This window comes from Thunnus thynnus, chromosome 6, assembly GCF_963924715.1.
Source record: "Thunnus thynnus chromosome 6, fThuThy2.1, whole genome shotgun sequence".
In the NCBI taxonomy this organism is placed as follows: Eukaryota; Metazoa; Chordata; class Actinopteri; order Scombriformes; family Scombridae; genus Thunnus; species Thunnus thynnus.
Genome location: NC_089522.1, coordinates 12,475,479 through 12,496,492, shown reverse-complemented (window position 1 = coordinate 12,496,492; position 21,014 = coordinate 12,475,479). Strand labels below are relative to the sequence as shown.

At 41.0% G+C, this 21,014-nt stretch overlaps 1 protein-coding gene across 9 annotated transcripts in view; it reads left to right on the top strand.

The window, feature by feature from the left end:
* The window catches only part of ubr4 (ubiquitin protein ligase E3 component n-recognin 4), a 54,999-nt gene that overhangs the window by 30,077 nt on the left and 3,908 nt on the right, over positions 1–21,014 (top strand). For 5 of the 9 annotated variants that reach the window (XM_067591760.1, XM_067591757.1, XM_067591754.1 and 2 more), the window contains 52 exons: positions 614–830; positions 1,074–1,290; positions 2,039–2,071; positions 2,357–2,420; positions 2,532–2,666; positions 3,104–3,278; positions 3,483–3,614; positions 3,857–3,978; positions 4,366–4,477; positions 4,745–4,875; positions 5,299–5,476; positions 5,809–5,913; positions 6,379–6,516; positions 6,873–7,041; positions 7,281–7,485; positions 7,560–7,700; positions 7,837–8,046; positions 8,142–8,291; positions 8,397–8,624; positions 8,890–8,968; positions 9,088–9,330; positions 9,499–9,667; positions 9,959–10,103; positions 10,394–10,479; positions 10,576–10,663; positions 10,772–10,965; positions 11,264–11,503; positions 11,597–11,735; positions 11,935–12,060; positions 12,509–12,637; positions 12,724–13,073; positions 13,266–13,356; positions 13,530–13,614; positions 14,121–14,248; positions 14,549–14,678; positions 14,797–14,957; positions 15,179–15,288; positions 15,653–15,794; positions 16,028–16,109; positions 16,316–16,489; positions 17,448–17,569; positions 17,691–17,888; positions 17,971–18,051; positions 18,205–18,292; positions 18,474–18,601; positions 18,996–19,103; positions 19,236–19,352; positions 19,486–19,676; positions 19,925–20,098; positions 20,199–20,298; positions 20,421–20,639; positions 20,813–20,926. In XM_067591760.1, the coding sequence (XP_067447861.1) occupies positions 614–830; positions 1,074–1,290; positions 2,039–2,071; positions 2,357–2,420; positions 2,532–2,666; positions 3,104–3,278; positions 3,483–3,614; positions 3,857–3,978; positions 4,366–4,477; positions 4,745–4,875; positions 5,299–5,476; positions 5,809–5,913; positions 6,379–6,516; positions 6,873–7,041; positions 7,281–7,485; positions 7,560–7,700; positions 7,837–8,046; positions 8,142–8,291; positions 8,397–8,624; positions 8,890–8,968; positions 9,088–9,330; positions 9,499–9,667; positions 9,959–10,103; positions 10,394–10,479; positions 10,576–10,663; positions 10,772–10,965; positions 11,264–11,503; positions 11,597–11,735; positions 11,935–12,060; positions 12,509–12,637; positions 12,724–13,073; positions 13,266–13,356; positions 13,530–13,614; positions 14,121–14,248; positions 14,549–14,678; positions 14,797–14,957; positions 15,179–15,288; positions 15,653–15,794; positions 16,028–16,109; positions 16,316–16,489; positions 17,448–17,569; positions 17,691–17,888; positions 17,971–18,051; positions 18,205–18,292; positions 18,474–18,601; positions 18,996–19,103; positions 19,236–19,352; positions 19,486–19,676; positions 19,925–20,098; positions 20,199–20,298; positions 20,421–20,639; positions 20,813–20,926 (7,593 nt within the window). The remainder of the gene's footprint in view (positions 1–613; positions 831–1,073; positions 1,291–2,038; positions 2,072–2,356; positions 2,421–2,531; positions 2,667–3,103; positions 3,279–3,482; positions 3,615–3,856; positions 3,979–4,365; positions 4,478–4,744; positions 4,876–5,298; positions 5,477–5,808; positions 5,914–6,378; positions 6,517–6,872; positions 7,042–7,280; positions 7,486–7,559; positions 7,701–7,836; positions 8,047–8,141; positions 8,292–8,396; positions 8,625–8,889; positions 8,969–9,087; positions 9,331–9,498; positions 9,668–9,958; positions 10,104–10,393; positions 10,480–10,575; positions 10,664–10,771; positions 10,966–11,263; positions 11,504–11,596; positions 11,736–11,934; positions 12,061–12,508; positions 12,638–12,723; positions 13,074–13,265; positions 13,357–13,529; positions 13,615–14,120; positions 14,249–14,548; positions 14,679–14,796; positions 14,958–15,178; positions 15,289–15,652; positions 15,795–16,027; positions 16,110–16,315; positions 16,490–17,447; positions 17,570–17,690; positions 17,889–17,970; positions 18,052–18,204; positions 18,293–18,473; positions 18,602–18,995; positions 19,104–19,235; positions 19,353–19,485; positions 19,677–19,924; positions 20,099–20,198; positions 20,299–20,420; positions 20,640–20,812; positions 20,927–21,014) is intronic. The other 4 variants (XM_067591761.1, XM_067591759.1, XM_067591755.1 and 1 more) reach the window with 3 other exon arrangements.

Sequence of the window (21,014 nt, the reverse complement as noted above, 5' to 3'; positions counted from 1 at the left end):
GGAGTTATGAACGAGGAACCACAGTGGTATCCTACGTGGAAGAGTCTTTTGCTGGATTGCAACACCCTTTCAATGTGAATGTGTTTATTGATTTGTCAGCTGATCTGATGGGACAGGAACAGTTGGGCTGCTGTGGAAACATCATTAGCCAAATGGGAAGCACCCAATGTCTACACAGCCTGCATAACAAAAATAGCACGTTAGCAGAACAGCAGCAGCTTCCTCCATCTGTGTCTAAACAGGATGCATTCAGGCACAATATTGAGTGTAGGTCACCTGTGTTTTGGCTGTCCTCATAACCTAACACACAATCACTGTATTATACGTGTAAAACTGAAGAAAATAGACAGAAGAGTAAACGGATTCGGTTATGAGTAAAATGGGGGCCCTTATGCAGCTTGTGTAGACAGCTGGATTGATTTTAAAGAAAAAAAAAAAAAAAAAAAGAGGCACATGAAACGGATGACTGAAAAACATGGTTAAAATGTCTCCTGTGTAGACAAGCTTTGAGGCCATTCATGCTAAAAATGTTTGTATTTGTGTTATACTGTTGTATGAGACGTAGTAGTACACTTAACTAAAGGTTGTCATGATTTTGGTTGTTTCCTTCTAGCCTGGGGGATTCACAGTGGAAGCGGTCAACAACAACAGTTCAATGGTGATGACGGGTATGCGGGTGCAGGTGGGCACTCAGGCCATTGAGAGGGCTCCTTCCTATGTGGAGGTCTTTGGCCGCACCATGCAGATAAACCTGACGAGAGCACGCTGGTTTGACTTCCCCTTCACCAGAGAGGAAGCCCTACAGGCTGACAAGAAGCTGTCTATATTTAGTAAGAATCTGTAATGATGATCATATTTGGCTACCTGTTGAACATCTTATGAATTAATATTTTGTATGTGTTTTGTGTCACATATCTGTTTTCTTTGCATATCCATCCAACCTTTCTTGTTTTTAATCAAAGGATATTTATTTTGTGCTCAGCTGTTCCTTTAACTTGGATCATATTGAATTAGCTGCAGACTGTTAAGAAACTATCATCAGATGCAGTTTCATCTTCCTGTTTATTTTAAAGTTGGAGCATCTGTTGACCCGGCTGGAGTCACCATGCTTGATTCAATCAAGATCTACGGTAAAACCAAGGAGCAGTTTGGTTGGCCTGAAGATCCACCAGAGGATTTCTCCTCTGCCTCGGTTAACAATGTCTGCAGTCCCAACCTCAACCAGGGCAATGGCACCTCTGATGGAGACATAGCTACCCCAACCACCACCAGCGGCACTGTGCTGGAGAGGTATGAGCTTCCATTTACGGGTTCATAAGGTCAACACAAACAATTCAGTTGTGGGCATTTACACTTCTCAGTCTCCTGAAGTTCAGTTAACATCTCATTTTCTGATGCTAGCTGTGTTAGTGTGACCATTTGTTTGATCTAATGGACTTGTTTGTATCTTTTATATTAAACTACCTTTTATCTACATGCTCAGATTTTGTCATACTGTTTATACTGTGGTATCCTATTATTATTGTTATTATTATTATTATTATTATTATTATTATTATTATTATTATTATTATTATTATTTGTGCATAAACGTGATTAAGTACCTAAATTTGACAGGTGTTTGTTTTACTAGATTAGTGAAAAACCTTACTGTTATTTCATCTATAAATAATTTCTCAATTGGTTTTCCAGAAAATTTATTATTTGATATTTGATTATAATAAATATAGTTTTTGCAATTAAAAAATTCACACACTGTGATAGATGTGACGGATTCTATACATATCGCCCACTTCTAGCATGTCTTTACCCTTTATGGGCCCAGCTGTGTAGCAGGACTTGTTTAGGACAAACCTGAATTTTTAATAAATGGGGGTTGGGATCTCTTTAGAGTATTAAGTGCATGGCTATCGTGATGTCATCTTTTCTTGCATGCTTCTCTTTTGTTCAACTGAATCATTTAATTTCACTTGTTTCTTTCTGTGATCCTCACACTTTTTTGTTCTTTTTCTTTTGCTCCCAAATATACAATAAAAAGTTGTGAAACTGAGTCCTTATCAACCTTGGACCGGTTAGTAACTGCCCTTTCTCTGCTTGTTTGTATGGTTTTGTGCATGTGTGCCAGCTTGTTTGTCCATGCCTGAGACTGTGAACATGCCATGCATCATCTTTCACGCTTGTACAACAACAAAAATATTTATTTTTCTGGCATTTATTTTTGCATTCAGTGTTGTTTTTGGCATTTAGCTTAGCACAGACTGCAGCAGGTTGAGATTTGCTCTAAAGTTAGTTTGATTGGTTAATTTAAGGCAAAAACTGAAGTAGAAGCAGTGTTGATCTTTTTTCTCAATTTCAGGTTGGTGGTCAGCTCCCTTGAGGCTTTGGAAAGCTGCTTTGCAGTTGGGTCGTCCAGTGAGAAGGTAAACACATAAAGATTTTAGTTGTACTTGCAATAAAATGCCTAAATGAAAATACTTGTGTTGCTTGTCTTCAGGGAGCATTTTTAACTGCATGTCTTAAACTCTGTTAAGGAGAAAAACAAGGCTGCTGCGCTGGAGTTGGCCACTCTACTCCTGTCCATGCCAACCCCTGCAGGTGTGCAGCAGCAGACCAAGGGACTTCTTGCTAGCCTGCACACCAGTCGAACTGCCTACCACAACCACAAGGTAAAGCCATATGTCAGATCAAAATCAGCTCCATCCACATGGGTTTGTAATGTTAAATAAAGATGAGTTAAAGATGAAATGTGGTATATATTACTTAAAGGGAGGAAGGGACCCGAGAAACGGGAGAACCACATCATAAATGTGTGTCGTGTACATCGATTAACCTTGAATTCTTTACATGAAGGAACCTCAGTGGAAATAACGAAGCCAACATGATTGGTGGGCAATGTAATGGGAATAGTGTTTAGCCAGCTGTGCAGAAAAACTGCTTGTTCATCATTTGTCAACAGTTAATCCATTTATTCAGAAACCAAAGCCTCAGACAAGCATGCTGACATTAGATTCTCAGTTCTAAGCACTCAAGTACTTCTAGGTATTAAATGTTGTGTATCACTTAGGAAGAACTAATGCAACACTTACCTGTCACCCCTCATCAGGACCAGTCCTTGCTGAGTAATGCAGTGCAGTGTCTGAACAGCTGCAGCCGTGAGGGGAGGGAGCTCGACCCTGATGTCTTCCAGAGGCTTGTGATCACTGCCCGCTCCATTGCAATTATGAGACCCAACAACTTGGTGCATTTCACAGAAACAAAGCTACTGCACCATGACTCTGGTAAGAGGCTATTCTGCTGGTGATGAATGTTGCATGAAATCATCGTTACACAGTATGTAATCATAATTTCATTAATTGCAGACAATGTCAAAAGAAATTCTTCTGAGCCACTACTGGTTGAAATGAATGTTTTTGCGGTTTGGAGGCTAAATAACCTGAAGGTGCCAGAGAAAACTTATTGATGTTCTTCTTTTCTTAATCCAGAAATGACAGAAGATGGGCAAAAACATGTGGATGGTGAAAGCTGTAATTTCATCACGCAGCTGATGAATAACTTCTGGAAGCTTCATGCCCTGAAACCAAAGAACGCATTTCTTGCTCCTGCTTGCCTGCCTGGTACGTGCAAACAGTCAGACCCCAACATTATGCAGCTTTCATACTGATTTAGTTTGAAATGTGTTGATAAGTAATGTGATTGTGAACATGACTAGTTTTTGACTCATATTTAAACGTTAAGTAGCACGTTTACACATAATATATGCTGCCTATAAGAAGTATTTTGATTTTGACACTGTATACCTAATTGCAAGTAAGAATCCCAGTGTGTGAATGTTTTTTTTTCTTTTCCCTCATCTAAGGCTTAACTCATGTGGAAGCAACAGTAAATGCCTTGGTGGACATCATCCATGCATACTGCACATGTGAACTTGATTACATCAATGTAGCCTCCAAAATCTACATGCAAATGTTACTCTGCCCTGTAAGTACAGTACCTCTGTTACTCACTAAAATCAAAATTCACCAGAAGTTGTAGGTACCTTGGGAATCAGTTATGAAATATAAAATCACTATCACTGATTAACTCAGGGGAAAACGTCTTTACCATTGCTTTTGACTAAATGTTTGTAATCTGAATACTGCACCTTTTTTAATACAAAATTTTGTTTATGCAGAAAGGGTTGTTTATAATCAGGATCTAATGATGAATGTAAATAACGTTGGTCGGCTCAAGAAAACGTATAGAAAAATGATGCATAGAAATTACTTCACACAAATATAATCTCCCAATTAGGACTGGAACTGTTACATGGATTACCGTAATTACTGTGTCAGGTAACCGATGAATCTGCATTTGAACCATTTTCAGGACACTGCTGTGAGCTTTGCTTGTAAGCAGGCGCTAATCAGAGTGCTTCGACCAAGAAACAAACGGCGACATGTGACCCTTCCGTCTCCCCCACGCTCCAACACACCCATGGGTGAGTTTGCACAGGCTTTACACAAAGATCCCAGGACCTTCATCCGTAGACAGTTTGATGGAGCTTGGGTATTATAAACTAAGCATGGTATCAAACGGCATTATGACCATTACAAGTTGAAAAGGTTTTCTGCATTCATACCACTATTATTTAAGTGTAGTAAAACAAACTGAATGTCTCAACAAAGAACATGAACTTGTGTTCAGGCTCTTATAGAAGAAAGTGGATTCAGTTCTTTAAGACTTCTTGGTTCATTTCCCTCATCAGGAGACAAGGATGATGATGACGACGACGATGCAGATGACAAAATGCAGTCATCAGTGCTGACTGGAGGAGAGGAGGGAAGACAGGAGAGTCAGGAGCAGAGTGAAGTGGACCATGGCGACTTTGAGATGGTGGTGAGCAAAGAGGGTTGTATTTGACTGAAATAGGAAATAATTTGAAGAATGAATGGACGAACTGTTTCTGAATGATCTCGCTTTTAATCATTAATGATGCACAAACTAATAAACATGGTTTAGTTTATTTAGCTGGATTTCACTGTTCACAGCAACAACAGTAATTATGTCACATATCAACCCTGTGCATCACTCTTGTGTTCAACCGTCAAAGATACCTTTTGAAGTATCATCCAGTTCACACATCATACAGAGCATTAATAAACTCAACCTACAAAAATAAGCCACCTATAGTGTATCTTTTTCTTTCCTCCTTGGTATATGAGTTTATCTTCAAATATAAATGTTATTTACAAACTTTTCTGTTAAAATACATGTTGCATGTTAAAGAAAAAATAACACCCTTGTTTTCTGTCTCATCAGTCAGAATCAATGGTCCTGGAGACAGCAGAGAATGTCAATAATGGAAACCCATCTCCCCTGGAGGCTCTGCTTGCTGGAGCCGAGGGTTTCCCCCCCATGCTGGACATCCCTCCTGATGCAGATGATGAAACTATGGTAGAGCTGGCCATCGCTCTCAGCCTCCAGCAGGATCAACAAGGTCAGCTGCAAAAAAAACCCCAGAATGATGCAGTAATATTGTGCTAACCCAGCCTGTCTGGATGTCTCACCACACATTTAGACAATCTAGGAGATGATAACCAACAGAAGTAACACATTTTAGTTACATAGTCATCATTTTCAGCTGTAACACAACTGAAAGCTAGTTATTGAAACCTCTCTGTTACTGAATAAAAACACAAATTAACCTGAATTCTCATTAACTTTAATTACATGAATTTTCTAGTCTGCAATATAATGTTTCTCTCTTATATATCAACAATTTTTTTGGCAAGTGCTTAAATCTATTGTGCATATTTTTGACATTTTTAGGCAGTAGCAGCAGTGCTCTTGGCCTTCAGAGCCTTGGCCTGTCTGGCCAGGCGCCAAGCTCCTCTTCACTGGATGCTGGCACTCTTTCAGACACCACCGCATCAGGTAATAAGACCATCTCCCTAATAGTATGTGATCAGCAGAAAGTTAGTTTTTTTGTGTCTGCAAGGTCACAGTGGCTAGAAAATCCTGAAGATACACACTTCTCTTAGTTCTCTTATATTGAAATTGCCAAAAATCTTATTATGAATAATATCCCACTTTAAAGCTCATAATGTAATCTGTGTCACAGCTTGTGGTCTTAGTTCATAATATTGAAATTAAAACAGTTTCTCCTCTTCAGTCTGTCACAATTTCTCAGTTAGTGGTAAGATAGTTAGTCAATGTTGAGTTAAACCTTAAAAACACAATAGGTTCAACATATAAATGAACAAACATTAACGCAGGTTGAAGTGTTTCTAATTCTGCATGCTTTATTGCATTGTTATTGCAAAAGTATAAATAAAAATCACATATCCTGGCCAGATGACTGCGTTGTATTTACTGTTACAGCTATTGCTATTATTTCAGCCCCGGCATCAGATGATGAGGGCAGCACAGCTGCTACTGATGGCTCCACGCTGCGGACCTCTCCAGCTGAGCATGGAGGCAGTGTGGGCTCAGAGAGTGGAGGTTCTGCAATCGACTCTGTAGCAGGGGAGCACAGTGGTGGGTGATTTCAGAAAAACAGCAGCGACCCTGAACACAACCAAATGCGAGATACTTTTTTTATGCTATTCTAATTTTCAAAATGTTTAACAGTACCAGTCAAGGGGTCTAAACTTTTGACTGGTACTGTACATGCATGTCTGAAATGAGATCATATAGAATCTGTAAAATATACAGATATCAGTTTGAATAAGAATACAGACTGATTTTTAGACCATTTAAGCGGCACTAAACTGTACACTCTTTTGTCCCCCCTGTGTTGATAATTTTGAGGTATCAGTCATACACAAACATATTATATATAACCATGTTTCCAGTTTGCTTAGTTGCATTTGTGCATGCATGTGTGTTTACAGTGTCAGGGCGCAGCAGTGCATATGGGGACACAACAGTGGAGGGTCACCCTGCAGGTCCAGGCAGTGTGAGCTCCAGCACTGGAGCCATCAGCACCACCACAGCCCAGCAGGAAGGTGAAGGCTCAGAGGGCGAAGGAGAGACTGAAGGAGACATCCACACAAGCAACAGGTCAGACATTTCAAATGAGGAAGCAAGTTTAGATTAAGTGGGAAGGTTCAAGTTGCTGCCCCTTTTGTGTTAAGATACTAGATCTCGATCATCCATGGCTACCAGCATGACCATGGGGAGGACAGAGATTTAGAAATAAATTAGCTTTTGGGTAGCAGTAGATTGTTGTCATAAAAAATGCCAGGTAAAAATGTTAGTTAAATACAAATGTACTTTTTGTATATTGTGTCTCTCATCAGGCTGCACATGGTTCGCCTTATGCTACTGGAGCGCTTGCTTCAGCACCTTTCTCAGCTCCACAATGTAGGAGGAGTCCAAGCCATCCCTTACATGCAGGTTATCCTCATGTTGACTTCTGACCTGGATGGCGAGGATGAGAAGGATAAGGGTGCCCTGGATGACCTGCTTGCACAGCTCATTGCCGAGCTTGGCATGCACAAGAAGGTAACCCCAGTCTCTTTGTGATGAATCAGGTTTGATGTGTTTTTCTTTTACTTAACCACCTTGTCGTTCTGCAGGACGTGTCCAAAAAGAATGAGCGCTGCTCCATCAACGAAGTTCACCTGGTCATCATGAGACTGCTCAGCGTCTTCATGTCTCGAACCAAGTCCGGCTCCAAATCCTCTTCTGAGGTACATCATCTTTCTTCAAACTTCATAGTATGTTCAAAGCCACAAAACTCACATAACATTTTCTACGTGACTACGCTTTTTACTCCTACTTTTGTGGGTATTCAAAATTAATTTGCTTGTCCAGTGTTTCACATGTTGGGTCCCCCGTCTTTCTCTCTTCCAGTCATCCTCGCTGATTTCCAACGCCACAGCGACAGCCTTGCTCAGCCTGGGCGCCATTGACTACTGTCTCCATGTGCTCAAATCGCTGCTGGAGTTCTGGAAGAGTCAACAGGGTGAAGAGGAGCCTGTGACCACCAGCCAGCTCCTCCGCCCACACACAGCCTCCTCTCCTCCAGACATGAGTCCTTTCTTTCTGCGGCAATATGTCAAGGTATCACATAACAGACACAACTTTATCTGCCAGAAAAACAGATCTTTTGCATAAGGACTGTTGATGACAACTTGCTCTGTTGCTCCTGCTTTCAGGGACATGCTGCTGATGTGTTTGAAGCCTACTCCCAGCTGCTGACTGAAATGGTGCTCCGGCTGCCTTATCAGATCAAGAAGATTGCTGACACAAACCCACGTATCCCTCCTCCTGTCTTTGACCATTCCTGGTTCTACTATCTGTCTGAAGTAAGCATTTGAGTGTATTAGCCAGTTATGTGATATTACTCTTCAACAACTGTTCATGAACGACTCAAATACAACCGGTCAATTCTCTCTCCCTTTGCTCCTCAGTATCTGATGATCCAACAGACCCCGTTCGTCAGGAGGCAAGTCAGAAAGCTGTTGCTGTTTATCTGCGGCTCCAAGGAAAAATATCGTCAGCTGCGGGATCTGCACACTCTTGACTCGCATGTGCGCAGCATCAAGAAGCTTCTAGAGGAGCAAGGCATCTTCCTCCGGGCTGGCGTGGTCACAGCCACGTCTGGCTCAGCTCTACAGTATGACACACTCATCAGTCTGGTGAGTGTCCTCTGAACAGACACTAAGATTTACTCATTCAGGACTTTTTTGGATGCTTTGTATAAAATGTTAACTTCATACATACACATTCATTGTTTTTTGTCTTAATAGGCTAACATGTTCTGGTATTTAAATAGTTGTGTGGTCTTGATTTTTATATATTTTTCTGTATTTGTGCTGTATTTCTTTGCTCTTTCAGCTGCTTTAAGAATTGAGATTTTTGTCACTTCCTGTGCTTGAGTGTAACATGTTTCTCTTGCTGCAGATGGAACACCTGAAAGCTTGTGCTGAAATTGCCACTCAGCGGACGATCAACTGGCAGAAGTTCTGCATGAAGGACGACTGTAAGTTGAGTTTGATCAGTTTTTGTAAATAGAAACAAATGAACTTTTAAGGCCAGTGTTGTAAACATTGTTTGTGTCTCTTCTCTCTCCTCTTATCTGTTGTTCTCTCCTCTTTCCAGCTGTGTTGTACTTCCTGCTCCAGGTCAGCTTCCTGGTAGATGAGGGTGTTTCTCCAGTACTTTTGCAACTGCTCTCCTGCGCCCTGTGTGGCAGCAAGGTGCTGGCCAGCTCCTCCTCCTCTTCTTCGTCATTCTCAGGAGGAGGCTCTGGTAGTGCTGGGCAGACGGGGGCTTCTCAGTCCTCTCAAAGCAAATCCTCCAGTAAAAAGAGCAAAAAAGAGGACAAGGAGAAAGACAAAGAGGGTGAGGCGACATCACAAGCTTTCTCATGCTTCATACTAGAGCTGCTTGTTTAGACAGCACATATGCTACACATACACATCACGTGAACCTGAACAGGATGTGCGGATATCAGAAATGGGTAGTAGATGCCAGTGTCTTGACTTTTGTATTTTTGTGGACTGACAACAGGTGATGGAGTTGGCAGCCAGGAGGATCAGTTGTGTATGGCTCTGGTCAGTCAGCTTAACAAGTTTGCAGACAAGGAGACACTCATTCAGTTCTTGCGCTGCTTCCTGCTGGAGTCCAACTCATCTGCCGTGCGCTGGCAAGCCCACTGCTTGGCATTACATATCTACAGGTATGATTTAAACACATACTGTATACAGACAGCTCACTTTAGTCCCACTCTCTCATACTGTCACTTTCTCTCTCTCTCTCTCTCACACACACACACACATACACACACACATACACACGCTGTTTTACACAAGAAAACCTCTTCTCATGTTTCATCTTAAATTTAGAATAGTTTAACAATCATGAATAAAGCACCCATGAATAAACAATGGTATGAGTTTGTGAAAAGAAGCATGATTAAATGGTGAAATCATAACTCGGGTTGGTGGCTTACGCATGAATCTCTCTGTAGGAACTCCAGCAAATCTCAGCAGGAGCTGCTGCTGGAACTGACTTGGGCCATCTGGCCTGAGCTCCCTGCATATGGCCGCAAAGCTGCCCAGTTTGTCGACCTGCTTGGATATTTCTCACTCAAGACCCCTCAGACAGAGAAAAAGGTTTGTTTGAATCCATCATAGGCTATTGTTCTTCTGATATTTATTAGTTTTATTTACATAATAAAGTATTGCTTGTTTGGCTGCTCTTTGATGTTGTTAGGCTCTCTTACCTAAGACACAAGGACAGTTTGACACAGTAATGGGACTTTTCAATGTATGAATTATTAAAAAATTTAAAAATGTCCATGTATTGCTCAAAGATTTTATCATGTTTTTAAATCTTTGATCATTCAGCAGAACATAGCACTTTCAGTAATAATGCTGTGAAGTCGTTCTCTTCTCTGTTGCAGCTGAAGGAATATTCCCAGAAGGCTGTGGAAATCCTGAGGGCACAGAACCATATTCTGACAAATCACCCCAACTCCAACATCTACAAGTAGGTCTAAACAAACATGCTATCTTGTGACAAGGAGAGCGCAATCTTAAGTAACGGACATTATCTTCAGGATCTCATTTGTGTTCTCTCCTTCAGCACTCTGTCGGGTTTGGTGGAGTTTGATGGCTTTTATCTGGAGAGTGACCCCTGCTTGGTGTGCAACAATCCTGAAGTTCCCTTCTCAGTATGTGCAACACATCCTCACTTAATGGACACAACTTCTAGCTCAAAAACTACTATTTGGTATAAACAATATTATTTTTTTAATTGTTGTCTTCTATTTGTCCTCCAGAATATCAAACTGTCATCTATCAAAGTGGACACCCGCTACACCACCACACAACAGGTTGTCAAGCTCATTGGCAGCCACACAATCAGCAAAGTTACAGTGAAGATCGGTGACCTCAAACGCACCAAAATGGTCCGCACCATCAACCTCTACTACAACAACAGGACTGTACAAGCTATTGTGGAGCTGAAGAACAAGTATGTTTCACTCATCTGTTAATCTAACTCTTCACCCTCTCTTTATTTTTTTTGTCCACCTCCCCGTTTTCATTTCAGTGATTAGAAACCAATAGTATTTATTAATAATGCTGTTGGACTTTCTCACTCTACATCTCTGTCCCTAATTACATGTGCTCACTTAGCGGTTGATAAACTAGTGATGAACTTTTAAAATTCAAATTTTACGTAGTGGCCACTTGCCACAGTAGAAACAAAATGTCACTTTCCTTCACTTTACATTATAACGTTAAAACTCTTTTGTTCTTTCTGTTTTTAGGCCGGCTCGCTGGCACAAAGCGAAGAAAGTTCAGCTGACTCCGGGACAAACAGAGGTGAAGATTGACCTTCCCTTACCCATCGTCGCATCCAACTTGATGATTGAGTTCTCTGATTTTTATGAGAACTACCAGGCGTCCACCGAGACCCTGCAGTGTCCACGCTGCAGTGCATCTGTGCCAGCCAACCCTGGTGTGTGTGGCAACTGTGGCGAGAATGTGTATCAGTGCCACAAATGCAGGTGAGCAGGAGGTTTGCTCTGCAGTTCTGGGAAAAGTAGGAGAAGTGATTGGAGTGATTGTATTTTAACTTGGTGTTTTTTTTTTAAAATCAGGTCTATCAACTATGATGAAAAAGATCCCTTCCTGTGCAATGCCTGTGGTTTCTGCAAATACGCCAGATTTGACTTCATGCTGTATGCAAAACCATGCTGTGCTGTGGATCCCATTGAGAATGAGGAAGACAGGAAAAAAGTAAGCAGTCACTTGTTGGGAAAGACCTTAAAGAGAAAAAGTCAGGTCAAAAAATTCAACTTGTGTGCCAAAAAATAAGTTTTGTCCCCATTTTTGGTAATTAGATGAGTGAAAAAGTTTCTTGAATCACTTACGTAGTCTCCATCCCTATCTTCAACTTAACCTCTTTTAATCTTTAATGTTTTGTTTTACTTTGCAGGCTGTAACCAACATCAACACCCTATTGGACAAAGCCGACCGGGTCTATCACCAGCTGATGGGCCACAGGCCCCAGTTGGAGAGCCTTCTGTCTAAAGTCAATGAGGCGGCACCAGAGAAGCCACAGGTCAGTACATTTGTTTTTTGAGTCTAATACCAGATGTTGGACAAGAACTTTAAGCATGAGTCATGTTAAGGAAGCTTCTTTGACCACTTCTGCTAATATGAACTGAAATGTAAAGCACTCTATGTACTGATACATCGCTTAAACAGCTGGGATATTATGTTGATCATTCTTTCCAAAAGCAATTTCTTAGCAATTATGAATCACTGGAGGGCTAAAATAGCTGTTGACTAACAGTATCGTCATGGCAGTAATATATCATTTCCTTTTCATAAAGCTCTCTAGCAGAACCGCTAGAGTTATGACACCAGGTCATTATATTAGTATTTTTGTTTTCTATTAAATGTTGACTTAAGATAGTCGAATAGAAAGTTTAAAAAGTCTGGGGGGGTTTTTGTCTACAATTTTATTCCATGATATTATTTTCTCCTTTTTCCTGCGTTGCCTCCAGGATGACACCGGAGCAGGTGCAGGTCTCGGTGCGTCGTCTGCCAATGTGAACAGATACATTCAACAGCTGGCTCAAGAGTACAGCGGAGACTGCAAGACATCATTTGACGAACTCTCCAAGATTATACAGGTTAGAAAGAAAAATAAGTGTTGGCATTTTTTATTGTTTGTTTTCTTGTGCACATATAACTCTGGCCTTTTCTTTTTGTTTTACAGAAAGTTCTTGCATCTCGTAAAGAACTCCTGGAGTATGATCTGCAGCAGCGAGAGGCTGCCACCAAGTCATCCCGGAGCAGCAGCAGCCACCAGCCCACCTTCACCGCTAGTCAGTACCGTGCCCTCTCTGTGCTGGGCTGTGGCCACACCTCCTCCAACAAGTGCTATGGCTGTGCCTCAGCTGTCACAGGTCACTGTATCACACTGCTCCGTGCGCTGGCCACTAACCCAGCCCTCAGACAGATCCTGGTCCTCCAGGGGCTCATCCGTGAGCTCTTTGAGTATAACTTACGGCGAGGTACAGCAGCCATGAGGGAGGAGGTACGCCAGCTCGTCTGTCTCCTCACCAGGTATGTCCCTCCTCCATGTCTCCTCGTGTAGTTGAATAGAAGACTTTGGGACAGACAATCCCACTGAAAATATAGACACTGATGCTCTTTAAACAATATATTTTACTCTTCACTGTGTGCATATACGATATGTTACAGTGGTGATTAATTATTGGTCTGTCTCTTGATTCCTTTCGTGTTTTCCTCGCTCAGAGATCACCCAGAGGCCACCCAGCAGATGAATGACCTCATCATCGCCAAAGTGTCAGCTGCCCTCAAAGGTCACTGGGCCAATCCTGACCTGGTATGTCCTCCTCCACGTGCTGTAGGAATTAAACAAAAGACATATTATGATTCTGTTGTTGAACTAAAACTGGTTTATGTTGGAAAATCTTTTTTTTTTTTTATAAACAGTACCTTTTCAACTGAGGAATTTCCAATTTTGATATGAATATGATGTCTTTGTTTTCAAAACAGGTTAGTAATCTGCAGTATGAAATGCTGCTGCTGACAGACTCCATTTCAAAGGAGGGAGGATGCTGGGAGTTACGGTTGCGATGTGGTAAGCCTGATTTCCTAACGTCGTTTATTTAAATTCTTTATTTTTCATCTCTCTTTTAAAACGTGGGAATAAAGAAATAGTTTCTGTCCGACACAGCTGATTGAAGGCTGACTTGTGAGGAGATAAATACTTCAATCCTGTCCAATTCTCACTGAAGGGCAACAGTCTTTGTGTTTACAATATAAGTCTTGCTAAAAAATACTAATACTACAGACAGGTAGTCTGTGACTGGTTGGTTTTGAGAAGATAAACACAGGTCCCATTTTAAAGCCCCATTTTAGAAATGCTGTTATCTCCTGTGATATCTGTCAATGCTAAAATGAACCAAACTGTCCAATGCTATTTGGTCAGTTCTGATCAGGGAGGCGAGAGATCAATTAAGTTTTAACTGGCAACTTCTCACTCTCTGTCTTGCTTCTCCATTGTTGCTTCCTGTTAGAGACATCATTGTGTTTGATTGCAAGTGAGGTCTGTGTCTAAAAGTGTTGTATTTTTTGTTCATGTAGCCCTCAGTTTGTTCCTCATGTCGGTGAATATAAAGACACCTGTAGTGGTGGAAAACATCACTCTCATGTGCCTGAGAATCCTGCAAAAACTGATCAAACCTCCAGCTCCCACTAGCAAGAAGAACAAGGTAAATATTCTGTAATCCTGCTGCTCAGTTATGGTTTTCCTTTGCCTTTAGTGAGGCGTTTTAATGCCACAGGTGCAGTAGTACCAGAGACCGTTTTGCAAGATGTGTTCCAAAAGATGAAAAGCTGAATGTCCTTTTATTTTAATTAGAAAAATAATTAGGAATTTTATATTTCTTTAAAAAGGTGCTGGCTCAGGAAATGTAAGAGTTACATATGCAGTGACTGTCAGTTACCACTTGGTGATGTATGCATGTTTTATTTTCAGTGTGTTTATGGCTAAAATGTCTATTTGTTTTAAGGACGCTGCTATTGAGTCTCTGACCACAGTCAGGCCCTACAGTAATGAAATCCACGCCCAGGCCCAGCTGTGGCTCAAGAAGGACCCTAAAGCATCTTATGAGGCCTGGAAAAAATGCCTCCCAGCAAGATGTAAGTACCATGTCTGAACAAATAGACAGTACATCAGTGGAACAGCACAGATTTCTAAATGTAATAATGAAAACTGATAATATGTTTTTCACAATTGAATTTATGTTGATGACCGCAGGCCAGGAGACCATGTCAAAGCCTCAGGGGAAGGCTGAGTTGCGGAAGCAGTACCTGCTGGAGAAGTATGTGTGGAAGTGGAAGCAGTTCATGAGGTCCAGAAAAGGTGAAAGCCTTTTCCCTCGCCTGCTCAAGCTGAGTCACAACAACTGGCTGCGGCAGGTAATAATTTTTTTAAAAAAGTGCTTTTTGAGCTCTGCTTGTTTTCCTTATTAGTCTCACAAGTGCGTATCATATAAATATCCTTTTTTAGAAATTAGATTGAGCCAGTGACTGTTTTAACATTGAGAAATTTTTATGTTATGTTGTGGCTTGTTATTTCATTAACTGGTCAGTGCAGCTTCTTTTAATGAAATTGTTGACACAATTTATATTTGCTGCAGGTCCTTTTCACGCCTGCCACTCAGGCAGCCAGACAGGCAGCTTGCACTATTGTGGAGGCCCTGACCACAATCCCAAGCCGCAAGCAGCAAGTCCTGGACCTGCTCACCAGGTATGAGCCTCAAACAGAAAAGTAGCAAGATGAAAAAATGTCCCATTGTGCAGTTTTATGGGATGTACATAAACTGTTAGTAGATTACAGGAACATTTCCTCAGTATAAAAAGTTAGTGTGAAATGTTATTAAATATAATGGATGCTGTGCAAGTAAATACGCCTGGCATAAAAGAAAATTTTAAATTATTGTACTATTTTTAGGCAAATCACATGCTTCTGCTTAGCTTTATTGGGGTTTGCCAAAAGTATGAAGCAAAAATATGGAAACTGTCTAAAAGACAAAAAAAGTAGGTTTGGGCACATAAATCCCATCTGAAAGTCAGACATACTGTTAATTGCTCGTTTACTGTGTGTCTGTTAGTTATCTGGATGAGCTGAGCGTGGCTGGAGAGTGTGCGGTGGAGTACCTGGGTCTGTACCAGAAGCTCATCAAGCCAACTCACTGGAAGGTTTACCTGGCGGCCCGTGGAGTCCTGCCCTACATTGGCAACCTGATTACCAAGGTAAAGCCTTAAAGTTCAAAATAAATGCATTTTATAGTAATATAGTGTTTTTGTAGAATATCTCTATGTGCCACTGTTTGTCAAGTTTTATTAAATGCAGTTAAATTCATTAAAATGAGTGTTAATTTTTTGTACTTCATTACATTTCAAATGTTTGGTATCCTAACTGAGTAGATATCATACTTTATGTCAGTTTCACCTTATAAAACTAGAGCTTTCTATCTTCTGTTTAGGAAATAGCCAATCTGCTGGCTCTGGAGGAGGCTACACTGAGCACAGACCTGCAGCAAGGCTACGCCCTCAAGAGCTTGACTGGTATGCTAGTTTTCATCCTATTGTTGATGTGACAATAAAATCTGACAGGAATCGGTAGGGTTTAGGCGAGACTTTCACCAACCTTATAGAGTCAGTAATACAGATTTTTATACCACAAGGAGACTTGAGGCTCATACGTTTTTTAAAGTTGCTTTGATGCCTTTTCTTGAGTATTTGAATAAATTGTGTGTTTGGTGCCACTGCAGGTTTGCTGTCCTCTTTCGTGGAGGTCGAGTCCATTAAGCGGCATTTCAAAAGCAGGTTGGTCGGCACGGTGCTCAACGGCTACCTGTGCCTGAGGAAGTTGGTTGTGCAGCGCACCAAGCTCATCGATGAGACTCAGGACATGCTGCTTGAGATGCTGGAGGACATGACGACAGGTCTGCACTGACACAAGTTCAGCTGACATGAAATCTAACCACGTTGCAAATTGTGGCTCCGCGGTTGCATTTTATTATTTTAGCAATTTTTGTTTTCATACGTAATAGTGTTAAAGAAAATCTTTGGTCTAGTCATATTTACAAAGAGATTTGCTTTGATGAATTATTATTACTCAAACTGAATGTTCAGGATCTGGCTGGGTCTCGTTCCAGCTGCACACCAGTAGAGTAGTAGAGCGTCTGTTCTTCAGTAGCCTCATCTATAATATACTTTAGTTCAGAATTGTTTTGCCAAGATTTTCATTTAGATAACAGATCCATGTGGCTCCACCTGAATATGACAACTTTTGTTGCTTCTAACTTTCTCTGTGATCACTCATTTTAAATGTCACTAGAGCTGATCTCGAAGCACAGCTGCTGTCATTAACCTGTATTTAATTTAAAATTTTGTCTGATGTCGTGATCATAAAATAATTTTATCTGCCGCTCAGCAGCTTGGTAATGACTGCTTGTTGTTAGTATTTATGAGCTGCAGTCAAATTTCATTTTTGTTCAGTTATCTGACAACGAAATATGTAAATGAGAACAACTATATCATGAATTCAGCAGCATTAAAACACAGTATGTCATCACAGTAGTAGGGGGCCTGTATATGTGTCAAGACAAAGTCAGTAACAAATGAAAAGCATCATTAAAATTTAATTTTAAGTCAGCTGCCAATATAGGCATTCAAATACATTCACAAGTGAATGTACCACCAGCTAGAATGGTAGCAGATCGTCTCTGGCAGCCACAACAGAGCAGGAACGTGGTGCAGCTGGACTCTGTGTACATTAGTCTTTCTTTACTGTTTCCACTACTCAGTAAAATAAGTAAATTACTATTACTTCTGTTTTCATGAAGTAATGTAGCAAAATCATTGTATTTGTTTAAAACAATCTTGTTTTGTTGTTCATAGGTACTGAGTCTGAAACCAAAGCCTTCATGGCCGTGTGCATTGAGACTGCAAAGCGGTACAATCTGGATGACTACAGGACACCCGTGTTCATTTTTGAGAGACTGTGCAGCATCATTTATCCTGTGAGTAACCTTTACTCCGCTGTATTTCAATAAAAAAAAGTCCTACAGAATACTGCTCTTAAATCAGTGTAGCTGTGAATTTTCCTTCATATGAAGCTTCTGTGTCATCCTTTGTGTTCAGGAGGAAAATGAGGTGACAGAGTTCTTCGTGACCCTGGAAAAGGATCCCCAGCAGGAGGACTTCCTCCAGGGCCGCATGCCAGGAAACCCCTACAGTAGCAATGAGCCCGGGATCGGCCCTCTAATGAGGGACATCAAGAACAAGATCTGCCAAGACTGCGACCTGGTGGCGCTTCTTGAAGACGACAGCGGCATGGAGGTAAAATGATCAAACTCTTTGTCGTTTTCTAAAAGCTGACATGTTACAAGAAATATATTTGATGCTACTCTGTTCTCTTCAGCTTCTGGTGAACAACAAAATCATAAGCTTGGATCTGTCAGTAGCAGAAGTCTACAAGAAGGTCTGGTGCCCTACAAACGAGGTGAGAGTCCTAATGAGTTTGTCAGTAAAAGAATGACAACATTACAACGTTTGGACTTGTGTAAATTTTCATTCAGTTCTTATAACAGTCTGTAAAGCAGTGTAATAATGCATTTATTGTTAGTCATGGAGCCTGTTGTCTTTCTCTTTCAAGGGTGAGCCGATGAGAATCATTTATCGAATGAGAGGTCTGCTGGGAGACGCAACTGAGGAGTTCATAGAGTCACTGGACTCAACCACAGGTTAGATTTACTGTTAATTCACAGTTTGTTCATAATTATGAGTCAAAGCTTCTTAACGTCTCATAATCTACATGTTCTTTGCCATCACGTGTGCCTATATGGAAAAGATGAATGTGTAATATCTCATTATGATAAAGAGGGAAAAAACTTTAAAATTTAAAACTTTTTCACCTTTTTACAGATGAGGAGGAGGATGATGAAGAGGTCTACAAGATGGCAGGAGTCATGGCACAGTGTGGAGGACTGGAGTGTATGCTGAACCGGCTGTCTGGAATTAAAGATTTTAAACAAGGACGACACCTGCTCACTGTAAGCCAGCTCAACAATAAATCACTTATCTTTACTGAAAGACTGAAATCTAAGATTATAAGATATTGTTCAGGCAGCAGTTTATAATTACGTTACATACATGAGAAATAAAATGGTTTTGTAACATATTCCAACAAAAATATTGGGAATGAAGGCAGATCAAAGTCTGTATTTTTATCACATTTTCAAGCTTTAACCCCATCAGCGTGGCTCTTTTGTATCATGTTAGCTATTTCAGTAGTTAACATAGAAAGTAAATCATAGGCCGTGTAGAATACAGCAATGAATCATACTTTGGGAAATCTGGCATTTACAGCAGCAGGAAAAAAGTGATCACTGCAGTTCATCAGTAACAGCAGAGCTACAGGTTGATCAGTGTGTTTTTCACTCACAGGTTTTGCTCAAGTTGTTCAGTTATTGTGTGAAAGTGAAGATCAACAGGCAGCAGCTGGTCAAACCAGAGATGAACACACTTAACGTCATGCTGGGAACTCTGAACCTGGTGAGTGTGACATTAGTGTGGAGGATGGTCATTCTGGTGCAGAAAAATGCAGTCAATCAAATTTTAATGCATTTTTATGCAGGATTTTTATTTTCCAAGTCTTTTAAAACTACATATGTATTTTTCTGTCAGGCTTTAGTGGCAGAACAGGAAAGCAAAGACAGTGGTGGAGCCTCCATAGCGGAACAAGTCCTGAGCATCATGGAGATCATTCTGGATGAAGCCAATGCAGAGATTTCAGAGGACAAGGTAACCATCGAAAACACATTCACTCCTCCAAGTAAAGAAGAAAAATCTGACACCGTAATATTACCAAAACCTGAAAAATCCTATTCTTGCAATTGTTTGATTTAAACTTGTTGGACTTGCTTGTTTTTTGCAGGGTAACCTGCTGCTCACTGGAGACAAAGATCAACTGGTCATGTTGTTAGACCAGATCAACACCCTGTTCGTGCGCTCCAACCCCAGCGTGCTGCAGGGTCTGCTGCGCATCATCCCATACCTGTCATTCGGTGAACTGGAGAAGATGAGGATCTTGGTGGAGCGCTTCAAACCATGTTGCAGCTTTGACAAGTGGGCATCACTCAGCTTTCACTTACAAATGAGAGAAAATATGTGGAGTTTCAAAATGGATAACGTCTAGGCTTTCAATGGATAGAAACACATTTTCTGCCAGTAGGAAAAGTTATTTGATTATGGAGCAAATCAGGCTGATCATTCAGACAGAGTTGTGCCACTCTGAGTGCCATGTGTGTACGGAGAGTGTTTTAGTTTTGAAATTCATGACTGAGTAAAACTGACCCCTGTCTTTGTTTTCTAAGGTATGACGAGGAGCATAGTGCAGATGACAAAGTGTTTTTGGATTGCTTCTGTAAAATTGCTGCTGGAATCAAAAATAACAGCAACGGCCATCAGCTGAAAGATCTTATTCTCCAGAAAGGAATCACACAGAGTGCATTGGACTACATGAAGAAACATATCCCAAACGCCAAAAAGTACGTTTCCTAGTTTCAAGTGTTCAAAGATAGTCCATCAAAACCTGTGATATAATCAAATATAAGTGCTTGATTGGTTAAACTGTTTTCTTCTTCTTAGTCTGGACGCGGATGTCTGGAAGAAGTTCCTCTCTCGACCAGCTCTACCCTTCATTCTCAGATTGCTCCGTGGTTTGGCTACCCAGCATCCCCCCACACAGGTACCAAACGCCATAGAAGAGTCGTTAAGAGATGAACCGTTAAAATATTTGACCCTTCTTACAAACTCGGCATCAAAAACCTTGGACTATCTTAACCGGATGTCTTCTTATCCTCTGTGCAGGTGCTGATAGGCACTGATTCAATAACCAACTTGCACAAGCTGGAGCAGGTATCCAGTGACGAAGGCATCGGCACGTTGGCCGAAAACCTCCTGGAGGCTCTGAGGGAGCACAGCGACGTCAACTTGAAAATAGAAGCAGCCCGCAGGGAAACCAGAGCAGAGAAGAAGCGCATGGCTATGGCCATGAGACAGAAAGCTCTGGGAACACTGGGCATGACGGTACTCTTTTCCTCTTTTATATAACGTTTCTCTTTTTTTTCTCCAATTAATTATTTTTATTTTTCTTCATTTTGTTTAAATGCTTCTCATTTGTATCTCTGCCACTTTGTTTCACTGTTATTAACACAGCACAATGATATACTGATGTTTTTTGGGGTTTTTCTGCCTTTCAGACTAATGAGAAGGGCCAGGTGGTGACAAAGACCTCACTGTTGAAGCAAATGGAGGAGCTGATAGAGGAACCAGGCTTGACCTGCTGTATCTGTAGAGAAGGTTACAAGTTCCAGGTACAACAACACCAGAGATGGTGACAAAAGTCGCACTGTTTAGTTTAGAGTATCAGCTGCCACTGATATAACTAGTAATATAACAGCT